This window comes from Balaenoptera borealis (assembly GCF_965194805.1).
Source record: "Balaenoptera borealis genome assembly, chromosome: 19".
Taxonomy (NCBI): domain Eukaryota; kingdom Metazoa; phylum Chordata; class Mammalia; order Artiodactyla; family Balaenopteridae; genus Balaenoptera; species Balaenoptera borealis.
The window spans coordinates 61568453-61593397 of NC_138878.1; the positions used below are offsets into that span (position 1 = coordinate 61568453).

Below are 24945 nucleotides of genomic sequence, written 5' to 3' on the forward strand. Positions count from 1 at the left end.
CCCCCACCCTCCTACAGCCAGAATTTGTCAGGCGAATACTTCAGGTATAAAGGCATCCTCTTCCCCGTCGGCATCTACTCACCTGAGAGCATCAGTATCGCAGAGAACTCGGAAGTGCAGGACGACGACATCTTCATCATCACCTACCCCAAGTCAGGTACCCGCTGGGCCGGGGCAGGGGTGCTACGGAGAGTGTTGTGGGTGATGAGAAGGGTACACTGAGGAGAATGGAAGAGGAAAGCGGGAGGGGGTGGGGCGGACGGGGGACGCCTTGGTCCGTTCAGAACCGAGGTGAGCTTGGCCTTTGCACTGGCCGGTCCCTCCGCCAGGGGGCACCCTTCCCCAGATCCCTGTGTGCCTCGCTCCCTCCCTTCCAACCAGGCTGGCTCTCACCCCCCTTGGGAGGCCTTCCCGGACCTCCCTGGCTAAAATAGCGTCCCCATCCTGTCCCTCTCTATCCCTTAACGCCCCTCATATTTTTCTTCGCTGCCGGCCACTATATCATATATTCATTTGTTGATTTAGTCTCTGGTTTCCTCACTAGAACATGGCTCAGTGAGTGCAGATATTCCGGTTTGTCTTGATCGCGGCTGTGTTCTTTGAACCTAAAACAGTGCCTGGAACTTATTCAATAAACATTTCAGGAAGGAAGGAAGGAGGGAAGGAAGGAAGGAAAGAAAGATCTTAATTTTCTCCATTCGGTTACTGAAATGCTACTTACTGATTGTCTACCATGTGCGGAGACACAGCTCTGAACAAAGGAGACATTTGTTGGGAGAAAACAGGCTTCATTTAAACATGCAGTCGCCTATATTACTATCTAATTAGGGTTAGGGTGGGTCCCCACCCCCCCACCCCCCCACCCCCCCACCCCCGCCCAAGGAAAGGTGAAGAGAGCATCGAGTGTAGGTAATAAGAAGGTCTGCGGGATAAGGGCAGGCTTCCTGGGGAGATGTTCATGCAGAGAGTTGGAATCTGCAGAGCGGTTTGAGTGGGAAAGCATATCCTAGACAGAGGAACAGCATGTGCAAAGGCCCTGAGGTGGGAGGTGGCTCGGTGAGTTTGAGGAAGCAAGAGAAGGTCAGTGGGACTGCGGTGGAGGGAGTGACAGGAGAGGCCTGGTGGCAGGGGGTGGGGGGGGTTCTTCTCTAAAATGTTGGAGCTGCCTTCTTAATTTTTTTCAAAATATTTTTGAAAAATTTCAAAATATTATATTCACCTTTTCCAGCATAGAGTTCGATGAGGGTTCTTTTGGTTTTTGGTAACATATAAAAAAATAATTCACATACCATACAATTCACCCGTTTGAAAGTGTACAAATCTATGGCTGTAGTATATTCACCAAGTTGTGCAACCATCACCACAGTCAACTTTAGAACATTTTCATCACCCCTAACAAGAAACTCCGTACCCATTAGCCATCACCTCCCAATCCCCACATCCACATCCCTAAGCCTTAGGTATCTGCTTTCTCTCTGTATGGATTTGCCAGTTCTGGACATTTCAGGTAAACGGAATGATACAATACACGGTCTTCTGTGTCTGGTATCTTTCACTTAGAGTAATGTTTTTGAGGTTCATCCAAGTTGTTGTCAGTGCTTCATTCCTTTTTATGGCTGAATAATATTCCATGATATGGTTATACTATATGCTGCTTATTCATTTATCAGTTGATAAACAATCAGTTGGGTTGTTTTCACTCTTTGACTCTTATGAATAATGCCTGTAGGAACATTGATATACAAGTCTGTCCGTGGACGTGTTTTCATTTCTCTTGGAGTTCTATGAGTTTTGAGAGACATGTACAAGATACACTACAATCAAGATATACAGCAGTTCAGGGACTTCCCTGGTGGTCCAGTGGTTAGGACTTGGCACTTCCACTTCAGGAGGCCTGGGTTCAATCCCTGGTGGGGGAACTAGGATCCTGCAAGCCATGTGGCACGGCCAAAAAAAAGATATAGAATAGTTCCATCACCCACCTAAAACAAACAAAAAAACCCTTCACACCCTTTTGTGGTCAGCTCCTTCCTCAACCCAGCCCCGGGCAACCATTGATCTGTTTGCTGCCCTAATAGTTTTGCCTTTTCCAAAATGTCATATACGTGGAATCGTACCCTATGTAGCTTTTGAGACTGACTTCTTTCACTCAGCATAATGCATTTTAGATCCATCCAAGTTGTTGTATTTTTTTATTGCTGAGGAGTATTCCATCAGCTGGATGGACCACGGTGGGTTTATCTGTTCATCTGTTGAAGGACACTTGTGTTTTTTTCCAGTTTGGGATGAGTATGAATACAGCTGCTATGAAGCTTTGTGTACAAGTCTCTGCATGGAAATACGTTTTCGTTTATCTTGGGTAAATACTTAGAAGTGGGATTGCTGAGTTTATGGGAATTATGTATGCTTAACTTTATGAGAAACTGCCAAACTGGTTTCCATAGTGGAAACCATCTTGCACTTTTTGGCAAGCAAGCTGCTTTACCATCTTGCATTCTCTCCAGCAACATAGGTGGGTTCCAGATGCTCTGCTTCCTTGTCAGCACTTGATATTGTCAAGTTTTAAAAAAAATCATTCTAACAGATGTGTTCTAGTATCTCACTGTGGTTCGAATTTGCATGTCTCTAATGGCTAATGATGTTGAGCATCTTTTCAGGGGCTTACTAGCCATCATTATCTTTCTGGGTAATGTGTCTGTTCCTTTTTTTTTTTTTGCTCTTTTTAACTGGGTTGTTTGTTTTCTAAATATTGAGTTTTGAGAGTTCTTTATATAATCTGAGTACACATCCTTTATCAGATATGCCTTTTGCAAATATTTTCTCCGAGTCTGTGGCTTGTCTTTTCATTTTCTTTTCAGTGTCTTCTAAGAGCAAAAGTTTAAATTTTAATGAGCTCCAATTGTCAATTTGTTCTTTAATGGATCAGACTTTTGATGTCATAGCTATGAAATCTTTTCCTAAACCAAAGTCATAAAGACGGCCTTTATGTTTTCTTCTAGAAGCTTTACAGTTTTAGATTTTACACTAAAGTCTATGATCTAAGATAATTTTTATATGTGGTATGAGGTATAAATCAAGGTTCTTTGTTTGCATATGGTTGTCCAGTTATTCTAGCTATTTTTTAAAGTTTAAAATATCTTAATTTCTCTCTTAGAAAGTAATGCATTCATAGTTCAAAATTCAAGAGGTACAAAGAGGTTTACACTGTAAGATCTCTCTTCTCCCAGTCACCAGTAGTCTTTGTGTATCTTTCCAGAATTTGCATGTACAAGAAAAAATGTACATAATTTTTTTTTACTTTTTTCACACAAAAGTTAACATGTGATACATGCCATTTTGCCTCATGTTTTTGTTTTGTTTTGTTTTATGGTTGTGCCTTCTTTTTCCTTGTATTTTGATATCATCCCATCTTAGAACTGTAAACAAAGAGCTTCCTGGTTTTTGGTTTTTCTTACAGTTCCATAGTATTGCATAACATTAGATGTACAAGAATTCTTGTTTAACTAGTTCCTTACTGATTAGCTTTTCCTGGTTTCCAATCTTTTGCATTTATTTATTTTTTAAAATTAATTTATTTATTTTTGGCTGCGTTGGGTCTTCCTTGCTGCGCGCGGGCTGGGCTTTCTCTAGTTGCCGCGAACAGGGGCTACTCTTCGCTGCGGTGCACGTGCTTCTCATTGCGGTGGCTTCTCTTGTTGCAGAGCAGGGGCTCTAGGCACACGGGCTTCAGTAGTTGTGGCGGGCTTAGTTGCTCCGCGGCATGTGGGATCTTCCCGGACCAGGGCTCGAACTCGTCCCTGCATTGGCAGGCGGATTCTTAACCACTGCACTACCAGGGAAGTCCCCAGTCTTTTGCACTTATACACAATATAAACTTTACACACAATGCCACATCTTGTGCAAGTGTCATTTGCACACGTATGCGTTTATCTGTAGAACAAACTCCTAGATACGGAATTGCTTGGTCAGAGCCTCTGTGTGTTTGCAATTTTGATGAATATAGCCAAATTTCCCTCCACAGAAGTTGTGGAAATCTGTTCCCCAAACAGCAGGCTTTGCTTGAAACAGCTTTGGTGATAGATGGTAGTGATGTTTGCACAACAATGTGAATGTACTTAATGCCTCAGAACCGTACTCTTAAAAATGGTTAAATTGGTAAATTTCATGTTACGTATCTTTTGCCACATACCCACAAAAAAAGAATTATTAACTGGTAACAGGGGATTAAAACACCAAGGGTTAAAGAGAACCCTGAACAATACAGGAAGAGCCAATGAGGGGAGAAGCCCCTCCCTCTAGGGCTGAAGCAGAGAGCACCCGAGGAAATTTGCTTTGGGACGAGGGGCGGGGTGAGGGGGAGTAAGTGTCACTGGGGTCTACTGCACTGCTGGCCGCTGTCCGTCACAAGAGCTGGCTGGGAGAAGCCCAGGAGAACCAGGAAGAGAAACCCCATCCTTCTGCAGGGCTCCTCTGCGCCCTCTACTGACAAAGCTTCACATTGCGCTAGGTGGCAAAGGAGATCCGTTTACACAGCTCCAAGGGCACAAAACAGGGCAACCAAGAGTGGATTTGGAGCTGGGAGGCAATACACTGGGAACTGGCACAGGGTAGTTGTTAGAACCCAGGACAATATAATACTAACACCAAGTGGTTGTTCACATTACTATTATTTCTCATCTGACCTACCTGTAATCTCCTGGAATCCAGACCTGTGAACTGGGTCATGGATGAGATCCCTTCCTACTATGTGATGTTTGTGGCTCCCTCAAGAAATCAAGGGCTTACTCCCATGAAAGGGCAGTGAAAAGAGCTAAGATTTTAAGTCTAGCATGAAAGGGCAGTGAAAAGAGCTGAGATTTTAAGTCTGGCCACCTGAATTCAGTTCCAGCTTCCTCTGTGTATTAATGGAGTGCTTCAGAATCTCAGAAGAAATTTCAATAGAAATTTATTTCTTGGGAATTCCCTGGCAGTCCAGTGGTTAGGACTCCATGCTTTCACTGCCGAGAGCCCGGGCTCAATCCCTGGTCGGGGAACTAAGATCCCACAAGCTGCGTGGCGCCGTCAAAAAAAAAAAAGAAATTTATTTCTCATTCCTGTAAATTCCACCTAGTGCAGGATAGATGGAGGGAAGTTGCGGGGAAATCCATGCTGTCTCCAGCATCCTGGCTCCTTCCATCTTATGGCTCTGCCATCCCCAGAAGCCCCAGTTTCCACTGGCATCTCTGCACTCAGCCAGCAGGGGGCGGGGAGGTGGGGGTGGGGAGGATGTGTCACGTGGCCCGTGTTTATGGGCCAAGTCTGGAAATGGCTGCACATGGCTGCCACTGCACTTCCTTGGCCAGAACTCAGTCACACGGTCCCACGTGTAGCCTCAGGGGAGGCTGGAAAAATGTCGCCCTGTTATATTCCCGGTAGAGAAACGAAATGGGGTTGGGGGGACAGCTAGCCAATCCTGGCCACGTGCCACTTCCTAGCTTTGCCGCCTTAGTTAGCAACTTTGTTTCTTTGAGCTTCAGTTTCCTGCTTTGAAAATCAAGATAACCAACCCTGAGTGGGAAGAGGGAGGGATAAATTAGGAGGTTGGGATTAACAGATACACACTACTATATATAAAAGAGATAAACAACAAGGACCTACTGTATAGCACAGGGAACTATATGTAATATCTTGTAATAACCTACAATGGAAAAGAATCTGAAAAAGAGATATATATATATATGTATATATATATATATATATATATATAAAATATCTGAATCACTTTGCTGTACACCTGAAACTAACACAAGATTGTGAATCAACTATACTTCAATTTTAAAAAAAGATAACCAATCCTAACTTCTGTGCTGTGTGAGGAATCCATGCAATAAACATATGCAGCAAATTGTGCAATAAATGCAGCCATTATGAATTTGATTGTATCCCCCCTTCACCCCTTCCCACCTCTGATTAATTTGCCCAATTCTTCCAACAGGCACAAACTGGATGATTGAGATCCTCAGCTTAATCCTAAAGGACGGGGACCCCTCCTGGATCCACTCAGTGCCCATTTGGAAGCGGTCGCCCTGGTGTGAGGCCATCATGGGTGCCTTCAGCCTCCCCGACCAGCCCAGCCCTCGCCTCATGAGCTCCCACCTCCCCATCCAGCTCTTCACCAAGGCCTTCTTCAACTCCAAGGCCAAGGTGTGGGAGGATGGAGGGGAGTGTGTGTTGGTGGGGCAAAGTATAACTAACTGATGAACTCAGCACATATTTATTGAGGACCTACTGTGTGCCCGGCCCTGATCTAGAACAGCAGCAAATACACACACAAGGAACACCCACCTTATGAGCCCACATTCTAAAGGGGACAGACAAAGAATAGATGGAGTAAATAAGGAAAAGATTGAATACATCCAAGGTGATCAGTTCACATTGAGAAGGAGGGGAAGGTGGGGGTTAGAGTTAGGGGTAGGGGGTGCAATTATAAATAGGGTGGTCAAAGGAGGCCTCAGTAAGAAGGCATGGTTTGAGTAAAGACCTGGGAGGTGAGGGAAGGAAGCCCAAGGTGGGGTCTGGGGGAAGAACATTCCTGGCAGAGGCACGAGCAGGTGCAAAGGCCCTGGGGTCGATGTGGCATGCCTGAGGTCCAGCAAGGAGGACTGTGTGGTTGCATCTAAGTGAGCAAGGGGGAGAGGAAGAGAGATGAGGTCAGAGAGGTAACAGGGACCAAAATGTGCAGGGCTGTGTGGACTTTGGTGGGGAGTTTGCCTGTCGCTGAGTGAGACAGGAGCCAGGGGAGGGCTCAGAGCCAAGGAGAAGCAGGATCCAACTTAGGTTTTCACAGGCGCCCTCTGGCTGCAAGTCAGGGAACAGACCATCAGGGTGAGGGCAGAAGCCAGGTGCCAGGGAGGAGGTGACAATGGAGGCAAACAGGGTGGTGGTCACAGGGAGGTGAAGAAAAAGGGCTGGGTTTGGAGTGTATTTGGAAGGTGGAACCAGGAAGAGTGGCTGGCAGGTTGGATGTGGGTGTGAGAGAAACAGATGAGTCAAGGGTGACTGCAGGGGGTTTGGTTTAAGCAGCTGGGAGGATGGGACTGCCATGAACTGAGATGGGGAGGTTGGGGAGGAGAGGTTTGGGGGGAAGATGGCTCTGCTGTGACCCATCGACACTCAGGTGGAGGATGCCAGTGGGCCGTGAGATAGACAAATCTGGATTTGACAGGAGAGATGTGGGCTGGACACATCTATTTGCAGCCTATTGAGATGTGTATATATATGTATATGGAGAGAGACAGAGACAGAGAGAAACAGAGACAGAGAGACAGACAGAGAAATTAAAGCCAGGAGACTGGTGGGATCACCAAGGAAGGAAGTGAGTATAGACAGAGAAGAGATCAGACTGCAATCTAGGGGTCCCCAAGTCCACCTTCAGGCTCAGTGATTCACTAGAAGGACTCCAGAACTCAGCAAAGCTGTTATACTCACGGTTACAGCTTATTACAGAGAAAGGATAGAGATTAAGGTCAATGAAAGGAAGAGGTGGGAATTCCCTGGCGGTCCAGTGGTTAGGACTTGGCACTCACACTGCTGAGGGCCCGGGTTCAATCCCCGGTCAGGGAACTAAAATCCCACAAGTCGTGTGGAGAGTCAAAAAAAAAAAAAAAAAGATGAAGGGAAGAGGTGCCTGGGGGATCATCCAGGTGAGACCAGCCACCAGCTTCAAGTTCTCTCTCTCCCAGTGGAGTTGCATGGGCAGTGCTCAGTCCCCCAGCAATGACATGTGACAACACACACGGAGTAGCACCAAGGAAGCTCACCCGAGCCTCGGCATCCAGGGCTTTTGTTGGAGGTTGGCCACATAGCCATGGCTGACCACCCGGGTGGCTGACCTTGGTCCTGGGGAAGGACGTATCTGATGGGGCTGGAGTGGGGTTAGTTGTGGAATATCAAGCTGGTAAACAGATTGGAACCAGGTCATCAGGGCCTTGAAGGCCAGACCCAGGGTCTGGGACTCCACTCTGGGGCGCTGGAGAGCCAAGGAGGGCACGGTCAGCTCTGGGTACAGAAAGGCCCTCTGGGGCTGTGTGGAGGCTGGGAGGCTGAGGAGGAGGCTGGGGCCTCCGCTGCGGGAATAGGAAGGAAGGGTGGCTGTCCTTCTCTGTTGGTCAACACCCCTCACCATGATCTTCCCTACCCTGAACCCCATGCCTTGCTCCTCCACTCTTTATTTCCTGAAGCCAAACTGTCCCTCCACCTGGCCTTGAAACAGTCCCTCTCTTTTCCTAGAATGTGGTTGGAGGGAGCTCTCCCCTCCTGTGGATTGAGGTGAACTGATCTGAACTCCCATTAGCTAGGAAGTCCCTTGAGAAGTCTACCCTGAGTCCGTCCTGCTGCAGGATCAGAAGAGAGAAGTCTCGAGGGCACGAAACCTCGGGGTCTGACATCTTCTCCCCTCTTCCCAACACCCACACACAGGTGATCTACATGGGCCGGAACCCCCGGGACGTGGTGGTCTCGCTCTATCACTACTCCAAGATCGCCAGGCAGTTGAAGGACCCTGGCACGCCTGACCAGTTCCTGAAGAACTTCCTCAAAGGCGAAGGTGAGGACTGGGGCAGAGTGAGGTGGGGGGAGCCCCTAGTGGACAGAGGAGGAATAAGAAGGAGCTGGGGAGAGGCAGGGATGGGGGGCTTGGAGGGAGGCCTCCAGCTCTAAGGGGCCAAAGCCTGGGGCCATGTGGGGCTAGTTGGGGCCCTCTGAGCCCCAGCGGGGGGTGGCCCAGATGCCCATCCCTCACCCTGCCTGCCTCTCTGCCCTCAGTGCAGTTCGGCTCCTGGTTCGACCACATTAAGGGCTGGATTCGGATGCAGGGCAAAGAGAACTTCTTGTTTATCACCTACGAGGAGCTGCAGCAGGTGATTCCCCCTCCCGCACCTCGACCCAGCGCCCCCCCACTCCTCCCTTCCTCACGCCCTCCAGCTCCCCTTCCCAGATGGCAGAGAGCTAAGGAGAAAAGGCAAGTGGGGAAGGAGGATCCGGAATGTGTGTGGGCATGATTTGCAGAACGGTGGTCAGGGGAGAGCCATGGAGCTATCTGGGGAAAAGTGTCTCAGGCAGCGGGAACAGCCAGTGCAAAGGCCCTGAGGTGAGAGTGTGATTGATGTGTTCCAAGGAGAGCAAAGAGGCTGGAGTGGCCAGAGCTGAGAGGGGGTGGGGTGGGAAATGAAGGCACAGAGGGGACAGGACCCACAGTGAGGATTTTGGCTTTTCTCTGAGTAGGTGGGAGCTACAGGTGGCCTCTGAGCAGGGGAGGTGATAGGTTAAATGAGACGATACAAAACTGTGACCCATGGGAAGTGATGATGGTTTCACTATGGTTGTGACCTGAAAGGCAGAGGGAAGCAGTGGAAGGAAACAGCCTTTGGAGGCAGACGGGGAGCTTGTCTGCACCCCGTCAAACATTCCCGGGGCAGGCACCTGGGAGAGAGAGGCCTTCTGGCTGGGGCAATCAGGAAGGGCTGCCTGGAAGAAGGGACCATGCAGAATGACTACGACTTTGCCCGGCTGTAAGGAGGACGCTGGGCTTCCAGATGGACCAATCCCCAGTGAACGTGTCCAACTCTTCTGTGTTCTTAACAAAGATCTGTTCTGAGAGGCTGGGAATCTAAGTGGTTCCCAATACATGTTCCTTCACCAACGGCCCCAGACACGTTCTCTTCCCGTGTGTGCATTTCATGTATTTTTCGTATCCTCCTTTTTGTTGATACTTTGCGTAGCAGAAAGAGCCTGGATTTTGGTGTTCAAAAAGCCGTTAAAATCCTCTTTAAAATCTCAGAGCCTCAGACGTCTCATCCTTAAAATGGGTGGAAAATGCTGGCTCAGAGGGTTGTTGTGAGGACCACAGTACCTGGCATTGGCATATTGTAACCGTCTGACAAGGTACAGCAAAGTGTTAGTATAGTGTGCCAAAGTAAGAGTAATTAGGTTCTGAGCAAGGGCCTATCTGATTAATAATAACCATAACAGCTAATGTTTCTGCATCTCAAGCTGCAAAATATGGTAATTTTTAAATGGTTCACCCCAATATTATTATTGCCCCCATTTTACAGAGGAGGAAAGTGGGGGCTTATAACCTCGAGAGAGTTGAGAAACTGCCTGAGGCACATAGCTCTCCACTGCAGACCCCATGGGTTTGGTTTTTTTTTTCCACCCTGGTAAATCTCTTTTGATGGAAAGATCTAGAAAAGATTTCGGCATCACCCCTCCCCTCTGTTTTCCATCAAGCTTTGTTCTCTGAACCAAAAACTGGGCCACGCAGCCTGACCGAGCTTCTGGGCTGCCCCTGAGTGTGAGGAACTGCCAACATGTTAGAATTTCTGGGACACGTCAGTGGTTCAAGAGGATAAAGGGATGGAGGCTTATGAAACCAAGAATGACCTGGAAAATCAGGGCCGTGGGGTCGGTGGAACTGACCAGAAGGCTGACTGTGCCGGGCGCTGCATATCAGGGAAGCCAGGGAGATAGAAGAGAGGATTGTGGGCTTTGGGGACTCAAATCTGAGCTCCTCCTTGGCTGTGTGACCCTGGAAAGTGTCTTCCCCTCTCTGGGCCTCCATTTACTGATGGGGGTAATGACACCTCTCTGCCAGGCTATTGGGAGGATTGGCACAAATACGCATGAGGGGCTTGGACTAGAGATTGGTACACAGTAGGTGCTTAATCCACAGTGACTTGAGCCATCAGTCATGAGAGAGGTGATACTTGAGCTGCATCTGGATGGGTAAGTTTGCCAGGTGGAGAAGGGTGGTGCAGGGCATTCCTGAGAGCCCCGTGCCAAGGCCTGCAGGGAGGAAAGCGCAGGGAAGGAGAGGAAAGACCACGCCATGCCTGTCCTTAAAAGCCAGGCCTGGGGACCGGGGCCCTGGGAAGCCGCAGGAGGGCTGGGAGCAGGGGAGGAGCAGGGTCAGCTCTGGGTGTGAGGGACTGGAGGCAGGGAGGCCGGGGAGGAGGGTGAGGCGAGGCTCCAGAGGGCGAGGACAAGGCCTGGCCAGTGCTAGGGGCTGTGGGGACACAGAGGAGGGGGTATGGCAGAGAGCTGAAGCAGGAGGGACGGGGCTGATGACTGACAGGGGCAAGAGGGGGAAGGGGCAAGGGGAGGTTAGGCCGGGCCAGGAGTCTGGCTCTGGGTGAATGACGGGGCTGTTCTGGGATGGGGACCTGAGGGGTGGGGGGGCAGGTTTGGGGCACAGACCAGTTGACACCTGTTTCAAACCTGAAAGAGGGTGACACTCCATAAGATGCTGGACTGACCTCTGCCCCCTGCTGTGACCTCTGACCCAGGCCCACCCCTTCCCTCCCACCCACAGAACCCTCCAAAACCCCAAACTGTCAAAAACCTTCAGAGGCCATAGCCCAACCCTTCGGCTTGGAGGTGAGGAAACTGAGGCAAAGAGGCAGAATCACCCAGATTCCAGGTCTGGGTTGGGAGTCAGGCATCCAAACTCTGGGACTGGTGCTCCTCCCTGGTCTGGGGTCCCCTCCCTCCGCTGGCTCATCCCCTGACCCCTCTCCCCTGCCCCCAGGATCTCCACAGTTCCGTGCAGCGCATCTGCCAGTTCCTGGGCCGGCCGCTGGGCGAGGAGGCGCTGGAGTCCGTCGTGGCGCACTCGGCCTTCAAAGCCATGAAGGCCAACACCATGTCCAACTTCTCCCTGCTGCCCCCCAGCCTGCTGGACCAGCGCCACGGTGCCTTCCTCCGGAAAGGTGAGGGGACTCTGGGGTTCCAAGCCCCATTAGGCCACTGCCTGGCTGTGTGTCTTGGGCAAGCTATTTAACCTCTCTGGGCCTGTTTTCCCGGCTGTTACATGGGGCTGCTCCAACAGAACTGCCTTCATGGGGTCACTGTGGACCCATGAATCCACACACAGGGCTTAGCACGGGGCCTGGCACACAGCTGGTGCTGCGGATGTGCCTGCCGTCTCAGATCCACCACTCCCAGAGAGCTCCCCGTGGGAAGAAAACGCATCAAGGCGTTGCCATAGCCAGCTCTGAACACTATGAGGCTATCTGGAGTCCTTGCGAATCCTTCTTAGCATTAATGTTTACCCCAGAAATATTCAAGTGTTGGATTACAGGCTGAGGGTGGGAGTGTATTAGTTTTCTATTCCTGCTGGAACCAAATACCACAAACTTTGTGCCTTAAAACAACACACATTCAGGGCATTTCCTGGCAGTCCAGTGGTTAGGACTCACTGCCGTGGCCCAGGGGTTGGGGAACTAAGATCTCGCACGGCGCAGCCAAAAAAAGAAAAAAAAAAAAAGAAAAGATTAAAAACACACACACATTCACTCCTTTACCATTCTGGATGTCAGAAGTCCAAAATCAGCCTCACTGGGCTAAAATTAAAGTGTCAGCACCGTGTTCTTTCTGGAGACTCTAGGGGAGAATCGGTTCCCTGCCTTTACAGTTTCCAGACCCGCCTGCATCCCTTGGCTCGTGGCCCCTTCCTCCACCTTCAAAAACATCTTCTACTCTCTGACACTGACCCTCCTGCATCCTCTTATAAGGATGTTTGCCATTAAGCGTCAAGATCTTTAACTTAATCACATCTGCAAAGTCCCTTTTGCCATGTCAGGTCACATATTCATAGGTTCTAAGGGTTAGGTCGTGGACATCTTGGTGGGAGCTCATTATTCAGCCCACCACAGGGAGCCCCCCAGACCTCACTAGGGTTGTCATGTAATGTGGTGTATTTGCTAAAATTCAAAATACTGTGATCCACAGGGAGGGGGAAGGGTAAGCTGGGACGAAGTGAGAGTAGCATTGACATATATACACTACCAAATGTAAAATAGATAGCTAGTGGGAAGCAGCTGCGTCGCACAGGGAGATCAGTTCTGTGCTTTGTGACCACCTAGAGGGTTGGGATAGGGAGGGTGAGAGGGAGGGGATATGGGGATATATGTATACATATAGCTGATTCACGTTGTTATACAGCAGAAACCAACACAACATTGTAAAGCATTTATACTCCAATAAAGATGTTAAAAAAAACACTGTGATCCAAATGACTTTGGCCCCAGGACTCCAGGTAAAGGCTGGTGGCCCCGGTTATCCCATGCGATAAGAAACTTGAGGGATCTGAGTGCTCACCTCGGGGCACAGAGAACTAGCAAAGTCACGCCCCTTACCTGCTCGGTTGCTGTGAGGGGCTAAGGAGTGAATCCTGGCAAACGGTCAGCAGGATGCCAGGCACCCACTAAGTGCAGGGAAAGCCCTGGTTCCCAGTGTCAGAGCAATACTGAAGGTAGTGGAGAGCGCTGTAGGAGTACTGGAGCGAGGAAGCCCTGTTCTAGCAAGGGAGGTGAGGGACAGGGCTCAGGGGAGGTGATACAGGGGCTGCGAAGGATGTGCAGGAATGCTAGGTGAGGAGGCGGATATTCTGGGTAGAGATTTAAGAGGTCGGTGGAGGAAGGTAGGAGGTCTGCTGGAGGGAGGAGTAGGGCAGGAGGAAGCTGAGGGAGGGAGGAGGCAAGAATGGCGCCCAGGGGTCTGGCCAGGCGACTGGTGGCCAGTGTAAGTAAGTGTCAGCCATCATCACAGGAGGGAAAGGGGCAAAAATGGAGATGGAGGGGGGCGGGGGAAGGACAGCGCTTCTTGCAACGGGAACGCCATAGGCAAAGGCCAGGAGGTGGGAAAGAAGGTGCTGGGATCTTGGGGGCGGGTGACGAGGCTCTGGATGCTCCTCACCTCGGCCGTCCCTCCCTTCCCTCCAGGGATCTGCGGTGACTGGAAGAACCATTTCACGGTGGCGCAGAGCGAAGCCTTCGACCGAGTCTACCGCGAGCGGATGCGGGGGCTGCCGACCTTCCCCTGGGACGTGGACCCCGAGGACGCCGGTCCGGACCCCGACCCCAGTCCCGACCCGAGTGCCAGCACAGACCAGGACTCCGAGCCACCCCACCCGTGACCCTGAGAATAAACGCATCGCTCGCTACTGCCCCGGCTCCTCGATGCGCCGCGGAGGTGGCGTGCCGCAGGCGGGCGGCAGGGGGCGCGCGAGGGCGGACGGGGCGCCACTGCCGGCCACCGAGGCCGGGGTGGGGACCCGAGCAGGGCACCCAAGGCCTGGGGAGGGCGAGGTCCTCTAACCCACCTGGCACGCCAGTGGGGTCGGTGACTCAGAAGCCTCTCCCAGAGGCAAAGGTGGGGGCAGGGAGGCCAGCACTGGGCACCTGACTCCCCCAAGGTCAGGGTGCTGCGGCCCAGACTCCTGGATCCCTGGGAAGCAGAGTGATGGCGACCAGAACCCCTGGGTCCTTGGGGAGGAGGGTGCTGGGGCCCCGGACTCCTGGGTCTGAGGGAGTAGGGGGCCAGGTCTGGACTCCTGGGTCTCCCATGAGACTGTGGAAATGCAAGTTTCTGGCATGAAGCACCTTTATTCTGAGCAGAGGTAAAAGGCAGCCCTAACCGATCACCCCTTAGCGCCCACAAAACAGTTGCAGCACCTGCTGGGTCCCTCTCCATGGCCCTGACCTGTTCCCCAACAGGTGTGTCCTCACCGATTTCCAGTCCCTCATGATTCAGCTCGGCTCCCCGGGTCGGGTTCTCTCCTCTCCTCGGCCAGGCTCAGTTTACCCACAGCTCCTGAGCATGGCGGGTGCAGGAAGCCTCCCCTCAGCCCCAGGGACGCCCCGTCTTCACCCCACACAATTCCAGCATGGGGGCCACTCAGCCAGGCCTCTCCTCAGAGAAGTTCTGACCCGGCCCGAACAGGAAGTGTGCTGTTCTAGGATCCCAGCTAGTGGAGACCTTGTGCCCATTTTCTAGGCTGTGACAATGAGGTCTGGAGTGAGCACTGGGCTTGCCCAAGTTCTAGAACAAGTGAAAAGAAAAGAAAAATCCCTTCCACTTCCCAGACACTGAGGCCAGAAGCCTTGTTCAAGGTACAACAGTGAGGCAGGGGGCTTTGAGCGACAGTTGTCTGACTGTCTTGGGACGGGGCCAGCCCCATGTGGCTTTGGCTCCTGTCAGCGCCACCCCCTGAGTCCTGGCTGGGCGGCCCGGTCTGGCTGCCGGACGCCTCTGGGTTCTGGGAGTTTGGAGGCAGCATCTTCACCAAACTGCCTTCGGGTCGGGGACAGATAGTGGAGGCGGCGGGCAGGGATGAGGGGCAAGGGGCCGCCCCGGGGCTGGAAGCGGGCCAGTGGACCGGAGTCCGCCTCACCACCGGGGGCCCCTCCAGCGCCCCGCTGCCTCATCAGGGCCTTGGCTGGGGTGTCCTTGGAGCCCCAGGACTTCTTGAGCTGTGGAGGAAAAGAGAGGGAGGTGAGAGGAGGCTCTTGGGGGCCCAGAGGAGGAAGGAGGTGAGACCGGAGGGAGGTGAGGACGGAGGGGAGGGTGTGAAACTCCGAGGGGGTCTCCAGAACCAGGAGGGAAGTGAGTGGGGGGGCGGGGGACGCCCAGACCTACAGAAGGGGCAAGGAGCTGCGTCCCCACGCGCAGATTTGCAGTGGGGGAGGAACAGGAAGCAGCCGGCAGCTTCATGGGGGGAGCAAATATTTGCCAAGGGAGTTGATGCTGGGTGAGGGCGGCTCAGGATTGGGTAGAAGTGAGGACCTGGCCCTTGCCCATCCCTCTTCTCCCTTTGACCCGGATGGAGGGAGGTGATTCCTGGGACTTTCTCCCTCACCCTCCAGAGAGGTGTTGAGCTCCCACTTAGCAGATGGGGAAACTGAGGCTCAGAGGGGGCACAGCTCACAGAGGAACTGACCCCAGGTCTGTCTGGATCCAGGGAAAATCCACTGGTTTCTCCCACGTGGCTCTGCTCTTACCCTCTCCATAGCCCACTTCACAGCTGAGGACACTGAGGCCCCGCCCAGGGTTCCCCAGAGAACTGGGGCAGGCTCTGCTGGAACCCCAGTGTCTAAGCAGCTGGGGGAAGGGAGGGGAGACCCCCCCTGACCTTCCCTAATCCCCTCCCCAATACCCCTAGCACACTCGAATCCAGGAAGCCAGCGAGCAGAGCATTTAAAAGTTCTGCCTGGGAGGCAACCAGGGCTAAGGTCCAATTCCTCCCTGGTGCCTCAGTTTCCCCATCTGTGAAATGGGTGGGTGGAGAGCTGTAATCACATCCACCTCATAGGGTTACATTTAACCACCTCTGTGAAAGCGCTTGGCACAGGGCCTGGCACGTGGCAAGGTGCCCGCAAAAGATCGTTGCTTCGACTTGGGCAAGTTAAACTCAACCTCTCTGAGCCTCAGCTTTCCCATCTGTAAAAGTGAGCATAATAAGAGTATCGCTTCACTGCCCTGGGAGGATATCAGGAAATCAAAATAAATTCCATTTTGGGAATTTATTGTAATGATGATGATTATTCTATTTCTTTCGATTTCATTGACTCCTCCGCCCAAGCAAACTGAGGATGGGGACACTAGCTCAGCCCATTTCCTTGATGAGAACACTGAGGTTCAGAGAAGGCAAGTCTCCGCCTCCCACCCCCGGGCTCTCACAGTTGGTATATCTTGCCAGGTTTCACACCCAGGGTTCTTGGGGTCTCTACCCAGTGTTACCCGGCGCTCCCCTACCCAGCACACGGTAGGGATACAGGAAGTGGACGATGCAATTATGAACACAGGGGAGCAGTTTTGCTTTCCCCCACCCCGCCCCCCCGGGGCCAGGCACATCGCAGGCCCTCACATGCCTCTATTCTCTTCCAGCTATTCTCTCTCAGGCCAGCCACCAGGTCTCACCTCGTTGTCACCGTCACTAGAGCCTGACAGCTGGGACAGGCGGCTCAGGTCCCATAGGGAGCGGCTGGGCTGGGCCAGGGGGCCACTGGGGGTCCGGGCACGCTGTACACTCCTCAGGATGTCGCTAAGAGCTGGCCCTGGCTTGGCCAGGGTCTTCTGTCTGTCCCCCTCGAAGACTCGGCAGGCGGCCAGGCGGTGGGCCAGTGAGCCATCAGGCAGTGGTGGCGGCGACGGGGCCACGGAGCAGCGGCGGGCCACGCGATGCGGGCTGTAGGCCAGCTGCAGCCCCCCCAGGGCTCTGACAAAGGGACCCCGGGTGGGCGCGGGCGGGAGCGGCCAGGAGGCCGCATAGAGTGTCCGGAACTCTCGGCTGAAGGCATCGGCGATCTCACCGGTCAGCAGGGTCACCAGACCACGGTGCAGGCGTGAGTCACTCCATGTGAAGCTGGGGGGCACAGAGGTGGGGGTCAGGATCTCCAAGCAGCCCCAGAAGCCTGGTCTGGCCCCCATCACCAGACCCCAACCTGGTCCCAGGGCAGGCTCTGTGACCTCAGCCAAGTCCTGCCATCCCTCTGGCCTCAACATGCACCTCTGTAGAATGGGAACAATGAAGTACATACGCCAGAGGGTTGATGTGAAGACAACATGAGTTAACATCCTTAAATGATCATCTGGAATCAGACTCGAGTTTAAACCTGGCCTCTGCCCTGTCCCCATGGAGGGATACCTCAGTTTCCCCCTCTGGAGAGAGATGGGATTCTGACACCCTCAGGGACTGAAGAGTCAGCTGCTTCCTACAATGATTGCCATTTATTAAGTGCTTGCTGTGTGTCAGGCTCTAGGCGTGCCTGCTCCCTGCCTCAGTTTGTTCATCTGTAATATGGAGCTAAAACGTAGGAAGATTAGAATCAGAGAACATGGGTCAGGCCTCCTGCCCAGGGCCTGGTAGGTGCCCAGCATTAAAAGCCTGCGAGCCGTGGTGAGCTGTGCCCTTACTATCCCTGTGATCACGGTGGTTGTGATTTAAAGCATTGAGCACAGGTCTTGGTACACAGCAGGTGCTCAGTAAATGCTCTCTTTGGAATTAAATGAACCTGGACTCTCGTCCTGGCTCAGGGGACCTTGGACATATCAATTTCCCTTCCTGAGCTTCATTCGCTTTGCCCATCGGAAAAACAGGCTCGCCCTGGGCTGTGTATCTTGCACTCGGCAGGACAGCACCCAGCACCCAGCAGAGCGGATGAGTTCGCAGCCGAGATGATGAAAGTTGGTCTGAGCTTCCTTACCTAGGCAGAGTGGCAGTGTCCTTGCTCCCGGGCAGGTCGGCCGGCCAGCCTGCCCCTCAGATTGTGACACCCCTCCCCCACCTATGACCTCACCCCCAGAGCAGCCAGTGGGAACCCTGGGTGGGGTCTGTGAGGTCACCCCATTCCGCTCCACAAAGTCTCTTGTCAGGCAGCAGCCACTGGCTCGTCTCCATCCCGGGGGAGTTTCTGAGACCCAAGGACCGGAGAGCTGTGGTCACAACGGAGCTTCCAAGAGGGACGCGGAGCATTGGGAACCGAGGACACACCAGGTGCTGATCCTGGGAGACCAGAACCAGGGGTACAAGTCTTGCGGGCGTGAGGAGTGTCATTCAGCAGTTCTGGGAGGCCCAGGAAGCCTACGGCCTGGCTTGGGCACCGTCACCGCCGCCAGGCCACCATGGTCCTCAGCTGGCTGCTGCTTCTGGTGATGGCTCTGCCCCCAGGCACGACAGGCACCAAGGACTGCGTCTTCTGTGAGCTGACCGACTCCACGACCTGTCCCGGCACCCACATGCGCTGTGGCGATGACGAGGACTGCTTCACGGGCCACGGGGTGGCCCCTGGCATCAGCCCCATCATCAACAAAGGCTGCGTGCAGGCCACCTCGTGTGGCCACGAGGAGCCCGTCAGCTACATGGGTGTCACCTACAGCCTCACCACCAACTGTTGCACCGGCCGCCTGTGTAACGGGGCCCCCCACCCTGCAGGCGGCCAGATGGCAGGGGCCACCACCGGCCTGGCGCTGGCCGTGCCGCTATTCCTCCGACATTTGCTGTGACCAACCTGGAGGGCAGGGCTCCAGACTGGTCTCCCGCCTGCACTGCCCCCCGTGTCCCCCGCCTCCATCCCCTTCCCCTATCAAATGGTCAGAGGCCCTGGACAACCTCTTGTGGCCCTGGCCTCATCCACTCTAGGGCTGTCACCAGAGTCCAGGGCTCGGCGAGGCATCCTCAGGCCTGATTTAGTGGTGGGGAACCATGCCCGATGGGTTTGACTGTACTACAGTATTTCACTGGTTCTAAGACGCGTATCTTTTCACATTTTGATCAGGATGCTTCTTTGCTTTGGTGGCACCTTAGAGTCTATGAAATATGGTAAAAAAAACAAATAATAATAAACGACAGCTGACGTTTATGGAGCACTTCTTATGTTCCGTGCCAGGCATCATTATCTCATTGAATCCCCAAGTGAAGCTGGGAACGTGGATTCTCCTCAAAACCTCCCAGTCTCGGGAATTCCCTGGCGGTCCAGTGGTTAGGACTCTGCGCTTTCATTGCCGAGGGCCCAGGGTTCAATCCCTGGTCGGGGAACTAAGATCCCGCAAGCTGCGCGTTGCAGACAAAAAAAAGAAAAAAAAAAACCAACCTCCCAGTCTCGATGCTAGCGGTTCTCAAAATGTGGTCCCTGAACAAGCAGCCTCAGTATCATCAACCGGGAACTTGCTAGAAATGCCAATTCTCGGGCCCCATACCAGCCCGGCTGAAAAGGAGCGGGGCTCAGAAATCTGTTTGCTTTTTTTTTTTAACAAGTTGTCCAGCCTAGAGTAAAGGTAATCAAGTGGGCACTTCTGCCCCTCGGGGGGCACCGGGCAAAGTCTGGAGACGGTTTGCGTAGTCATACTTGGGGAAGGGGGAACGCTACCAGCATCTCCTGGGTAGAGGGCAGTTCAGCCCAGGAAAGCCCCCCCCCACAGCACAGAGTCATCTGGCCCCAAATGTGAGTAGTACCTCTGTTGAGAAACCTTGCTGTAGACGCACTAACTGAACCATCCCATTGTCTAGAGGGCGAAACTGGGGCACAAAGAGGGGAAGTCAGTTATGCAAAGTCACACAGCCAGTAGCTGTCCGAGCTAGGATGTGACCCCAGGCTCTTTGACCTGGAGTCCACGTGCCCCCTGACATGCTGTTCCCAGGAAGTAAGTGCTGCTATTTTCACACTTTCCAGATGGGAAAACTGAGGTTCAGAGTGGGGAAGGCATCAGCCCCATGTCACAGAACTAAGAAGTCACGGAGCCAGGTTCCAGGGTCAATCAGACCCCAAAGAGAGCAGAGGAGGGACATGAGATGGTCTGAGGGCTGGGCCATTTGCATACCAGCTCTGATTTTTGTACAGATGCTCAGAGAGGTGGAGTTACTCACCCAAAGCAGAGCTCAGACTTCAATCCAGGTCCCCCTGGTTTGGAAACTCCCACACACCAAGTGAGAGCCCAGTTTTCCAGATGAGGAAACACAGGGGTCACAGAGATGAAGACTTACCCCCAGGCCACTAAACAGCCCAGCAGCAGGGCCAGTGCCAGCCTGTTCTGCCACAGGACACCTTCTCTCCCGAGCAGGGGGTTTAAACCCATTTTACAGATGCGGAAAGAGAGTCTGGGAAAGGGGATGCCAACTGCTGTCTGAAGCCACTGAGGGAGAGTTGGGGACAGGAGACCGGGCAGTGTGGTGAGGGGGGGTAGCCGCACCTGTAGGATCCTGAGATGACCCTCTCGCCGTCCAGCAGCACAAACTTTTCCCGCACGTTGCCGCTCACCTGCCGACGCCAGCGGCTCTGGAAACTGCAGCCCCGCACGACTCGGATGTCCAGGTTCTGGGGTGGGGGAGGCACGCCTTTGCTCAGGCCGACCCCCCAGACCTCCACCCAGTGCTGAGGGCTCAGGATCCCTCCGGGCTGGTCCTACCTAGGTGGCCCATGACTCTCTGGAAGGTTCTGTCCCAGCTTCCCCAGGGCCTCAGGGGTCTGTTGCAGATATTCCTGACTCAGAGGGACCCCATGAGAAGGCTCACCCCAGTTTCCCCCCTGTCATGGGCATCACATCTCAGGGGACCCTCTCAGCTGGCATCCACCTCGATGACCCAGGACCCCATGGAAGGGTCTTCGCCTGATGCTCCAAGTGCCAGGGCCTCGGGGACTCAGGGGTCCCTCCTGCCAGGCCCCTACCTCAGTGGCCCAGGGGTTCACCCCCAGTTGCTGGGCCAGCGTCAGGAAGGCAGGCAGCTGCTGACGGTCCAGGAGCAGGTAGACGGGCACCCAGCGGCGTGTGGCAGCATCCACCAGGTCCGAAAGCAGGTCTGGGTCAGTGAAGATGTCCATGACCACGGCCACCAGCTGAGGGTGGGGAGAGGGGCTGTGGGTGGAGCCTAGGGCTCAGGGGGACATTCAGAGAGTGAGGTGCTCTGGAGAGTTTAAGGGCCCAGTCTCCATGGGATGTTCAGGGAGCCTGAGCGGGAGACCCCCCAGACATGTACTACTGTTCATGCAGCGCTTATGTGTGAATGAGAAGAAAACAGTCCTTCCTCGAGACCCACACCTCTAACTGCTTGAAAACTGCCATCATAAATCACATGTCTGCAACGGTATCCCTTGAGCTGTGACACTACTACATGGCTGCCCTGCCCCAGGGGTCAGTGGGCTGGAGGTCCTTGCAGGGCACTGTGGGCAGCTGCCCACCTGGGTCCTCCGGAGGGATGACCTGCCAGGCCACCAAGGCGAGCTCTGGGAACTGGGGTGGGGGGGCTGCTGAAGGCCTGGATCTTGCAGGCAGAAAAAGGTAGTAGTGATGAAACCTGACTCACTGGCCAGACAGCCTTGGTTCAGATCCCCACTCGGCCACATACAGGCAAGAGACAACATGCCATGCCTCAGTTTCCCTATCTCCTCAATGGGTACATGAAGTCTCAACCTCACAGGGTCCTCCTGAGGATTAGGCAGGTTAACTCATATAAAGCACTTAGCACGGGAGCAGTAACAGAAAAATTGTGAAAGAATGGGGGGACTTCCCTGGTGGTGCAGTGGTTAAGAATCGCCTGCCAATGCAGGGGACACGGGTTCGAGCCCTGGTCTGGGAAGAGCCCACATGCCGCAGAGCAACTAAGCCTGTGAGCCACAACTACTGAGCCTGTGCTCTAGAGCCCGCGAGCCACAACTACTGAGCCCACGTGCCACAACTACTGAAGCCCGCACGCCTAGGGCCCGTGCTCTGCAACAAGAGAAGCCACCGCAGTGAGAAGCCCGCGCGCCGCAACGAAGAGTAGCCCCTGCTCACCACAGCTAGGGAAAGCCCGCGCGCAGCAACGAAGACCCAACGCAGCCGAAAATAAAATTAAATAAATAAATAAATAAATAAAATATGTAACTAAATAAACTGTTAAAAAAAAAAAAAAAGGGCTGTCCAAGGGGTGCTGCAGACATCTGGGCCCTCCCCGAAAGGAGGATGGAGACCTCCACCCTGGTGGTGGAGGTGGTAGAGGAGATGACTTGAGACCAGGGGGGTCATAATTAGGTCCAAGGGCCATGGATGCCTAAGGCACCCAGGTCCTGGGGAGAAGGTGGGGCCCCCCCCAGATGCAAGAGGGAGAGGATGAGATCTGGGCGGTGTGGATGTCCAGGTCCTGGGGGCGGGGAGGTGTGGATTCCTGGCTTCCAGGGCTGTGGACACACAAGTTCCAGGAGGGCACAGCTCACAATGCCTGGCTCCCAAGGGATGTGTACTCACTCCCACATCTGGGGGCTGGCATGTGGGGATGACCGGGTCTGGGGAAGGGACGCTAGGCCCCTGAGGCCCCCACCTTGTGGGCGGCCTGGATTTCCTGGCGCACCAGCTCCTTGAGGGACGGTTGGCCCTCGCCGGGTGGCTGGGTGTACAGCTGTGCCCGGGTGATACCCTTCCATGCTGAGTCCTCCGGCCAGCCCAGCCGCAGCATGGGCACCGGCTCCTCTGAGTGTCCAGGCCAGTAGGTCAGGCTGCCCAAGTCCCCATCGGTGGCGGTGGCTCCCTCTGCTGCCCTGCTAGGCTCCTGCTTCGCTGCTGTCCAGTCCTCAGCCGTTGCCACCAGGCCCCGGAGCTCATCTCCACTCAGGAAGGGCCGCAGCCCCTCGCGCTGCACGCAGGCCTCAAACGCCTCTGCGCCCTGGCTCAGCAGGGCCTCCAGCGCCAGCCTCTGGCCTTCGGAATACAGGAAGCTGGGAGTGGCCTCGGTCAGGGGCAGCTGCCCGGTCCCTGACTCCATTCCTTCCAGGGCTGCCAGCTGGGAGGCTGCCATCAGGCCGTTCAGGTGGGAGGATGGAGAGTCTGGATGTCCAAGGGCTTGGCCGTCTCTGGGCACTGAGCATCTGGGGGTCTCCCGACAGAGTCTGTGCAGCCGTGCAAGGCGACCAGGACAGCCCTAAGTCCAAATGGCTCCCTGCACTGTCCCTGGCTTGCCGTCCTGATACTCAGACTGCCCAAGCGACTAACCAGCGGGTGCGTGGCACTGCTCAGACCAACAGCCCACCGGCCATCTGAGCTTCTTGCCAGCCTCTGATGGTCTGGCTGAGCCTATGACTGGCCCTGCGTGTTGGTCAGGCTGACCACCTGACACTGTCTCCAACGGTGCGATCCATCAGCTGCCCATCTCTGCTCCCTGACACACCAGCCACCTCCAGCCCACTGGCTGCATGATCCCCCAACTGACCCTTTGGCTGGCTCAGGCTGACTTCCCCATCTTCAGGCAACAGGCTGCCCGTCTCTGAACACCCAAATGTCCCTAACTAAAGGCAGAGCGAGATGCCTGTTTGTCCCTGGCAGACAGCACATCTAACTGACCCTCTCTGGCTGTCTCTTTGTCTGGAAGACACTGATTGCTTCCAACTGACACTCTCAGTATCTGACCGCCCAGTGGAGCACCCAGCTGGCTGGCTCACCAGCTCTCACTGGCTGACCATCCCGGAAGCCTTCTCTTTGAATCTCCCCTCTCAGCCTTGGAAGAATGCACTCCAGCCCTAAACCTCGGCATCACCTTCCCCAGCTGGGGAACTAGGTCAGTCTCCTCTGCCGGTTGAGGACTCTGCTCCCTGAGCGTTCACACCCACTCAGGCTGCTGCAGTGGTGGATGCCCTCCACAGGGGGTTTGATTGTCATGGACTGGGCCACCGGGTTGTTTCTGGCTGTCCTCTAATCAATGCTGACTCCAGCCCGGATTTCTGCCTTAATCCCACTATCTCCTGCTGTCGGACCATCCACTTATTCCTGGACAAGGAACACCCCGTATCTCTCCCTCCCAAGCTGCCCCTTTGAGGATCCTGACCCTGCCTCTGGTGGGTGGTCCCCTGATCCCTGCCAACAAGCAGCCCTCCTTCCAATCCCAGCACCCAGTCGGCTCCCTTTCTCCAGACCACAGCGACCAGCCCTGCAAAGAGAAGGAAGGGGAATAAAGCCAGGCCACTCTCTCTCCCTCCTGCCCTCCCCAGACCCCCGCATTGCGTCCAGGTCTCCAACCCCTACCCCTCATTCTCTTGCCTTTTCAGAGAACAGTCAGATCAAGGGCCTGGAGACCTTTTATTTCTGCGGCTCTTCCGGCCACCTCGCCTCAATCACCGGGTTTCTTCCTGGGAGCCGGGGAACCCAGCCCCTTGTGCAAACACAGGGGGAGGGCTGACACAGGCCCCTGGAGGCAGAGGACGGTAAGGTCCCAGCTCCAGGAATACACTCAACGGGCTCCGCCCAGGCACTGGCGGCCGGCCTGACTCAGGCTTCGGGGGAGGGGGAGCGCATCACCTATTCCCACGCACCCCCTCCCCCACGGCGGCCCGCCCCATTTATACTTCGCGGTCCAAGCCCCGCCAGCCATCCCGAGCACAGAGATCCGGGAGGGGAGCGCGGTTCCTTTAAGAGTAAGCGTGGCTAACTCGAAAAGGAAGCAGGTGCGTCGACACCACACCTGGGAAAGAGGTGGGGCTTCGGCCTTGGAGGGCCGCCAGGTCCCAACGGTGCAGCGAGGTCCAAGGGTGCCAACAGGCCTAGGGCAGTCACCACGCACACCTGGGACCGAAGTCTCCGTCCCCCAGCACAGCGGAAGGGGCTCATCCCAAAGGCTGGTCGCCCCAGAAAGGGGCGTGGCAACCACTCCCCCAAACAAAGGCGTTCTCA

The 24945-nt window shown here is 54.3% G+C and overlaps 3 protein-coding genes across 7 annotated transcripts in view; 2 read left to right on the forward strand and 1 right to left on the reverse strand.

Annotated features, from left to right (window-relative positions):
• The window catches only part of SULT2B1 (sulfotransferase family 2B member 1), a 33326-nt gene extending 19346 nt beyond the window's left edge, over positions 1-13980 (forward strand). The window contains exons 2-8 of one of the 4 annotated variants that reach the window (XM_082368669.1): positions 18-157; positions 5975-6183; positions 8458-8584; positions 8803-8998; positions 11348-11412; positions 11564-11744; positions 13758-13980. In XM_082368669.1, the coding sequence (XP_082224795.1) occupies positions 18-157; positions 5975-6183; positions 8458-8584; positions 8803-8998; positions 11348-11412; positions 11564-11744; positions 13758-13770 (931 nt within the window). In that variant the 3' untranslated portion in view covers positions 13771-13980. The remainder of the gene's footprint in view (positions 1-17; positions 158-5974; positions 6184-8457; positions 8585-8802; positions 8999-11347; positions 11413-11563; positions 11745-13757) is intronic. The other 3 variants (XR_014237738.1, XM_082368668.1, XM_082368670.1) reach the window with 3 other exon arrangements.
• A 379-nt stretch (positions 13981-14359) lies between these two features.
• FAM83E (family with sequence similarity 83 member E) lies at positions 14360-24936 on the reverse strand. Of its 2 annotated transcripts, none has more exons than XM_082368635.1 (6): positions 24316-24936; positions 22607-24205; positions 20979-21146; positions 20503-20627; positions 16735-17179; positions 14360-15287 (listed from the first exon to the last, which is right to left on the reverse strand). In XM_082368635.1, exons 2-6 carry the CDS (start codon positions 23078-23080, stop codon positions 15012-15014), a joined length of 1488 nt encoding a protein of 495 aa, XP_082224761.1. In that variant the 5' UTR covers positions 23081-24205; positions 24316-24936; the 3' UTR covers positions 14360-15011. The 2 variants fall into 2 exon arrangements, with proteins under 2 accessions (XP_082224761.1, XP_082224762.1); XM_082368636.1 differs by having other exon boundaries at positions 24301-24936.
• Positions 17153-19572, forward strand: SPACA4 (sperm acrosome associated 4). The gene has a single exon (XM_082368696.1). It carries the CDS (start codon positions 18439-18441, stop codon positions 18817-18819), a length of 381 nt encoding a protein of 126 aa, XP_082224822.1. The 5' UTR covers positions 17153-18438; the 3' UTR covers positions 18820-19572.
• Positions 24937-24945: the final 9 nt, after the last annotated feature.

What these genes read in the sequence shown, in the direction of transcription:
- FAM83E (XM_082368635.1), bottom strand. Translation starts at nt 23,080, where the DNA reads ATGGCAGCCTCCCAGCTGGCAGCCCTGGAAGGAATGGAGTCAGGGACC. An exon ending in TGAACCCCTGGGCCACTGAG is followed by an intron (nt 20,628 to 20,978) that starts GTAGGGGCCTGG and finishes CCCCCACCCCAG; the next exon opens with AACCTGGACATCCGAGTCGT. An exon ending in GTCATCTCAGGATCCTACAG is followed by an intron (nt 17,180 to 20,502) that starts GTGCGGCTACCC and finishes TGTGCCCCCCAG; the next exon opens with CTTCACATGGAGTGACTCAC.
- SPACA4 (XM_082368696.1), top strand. Translation starts at nt 18,439, where the DNA reads ATGGTCCTCAGCTGGCTGCTGCTTCTGGTGATGGCTCTGCCCCCAGGC.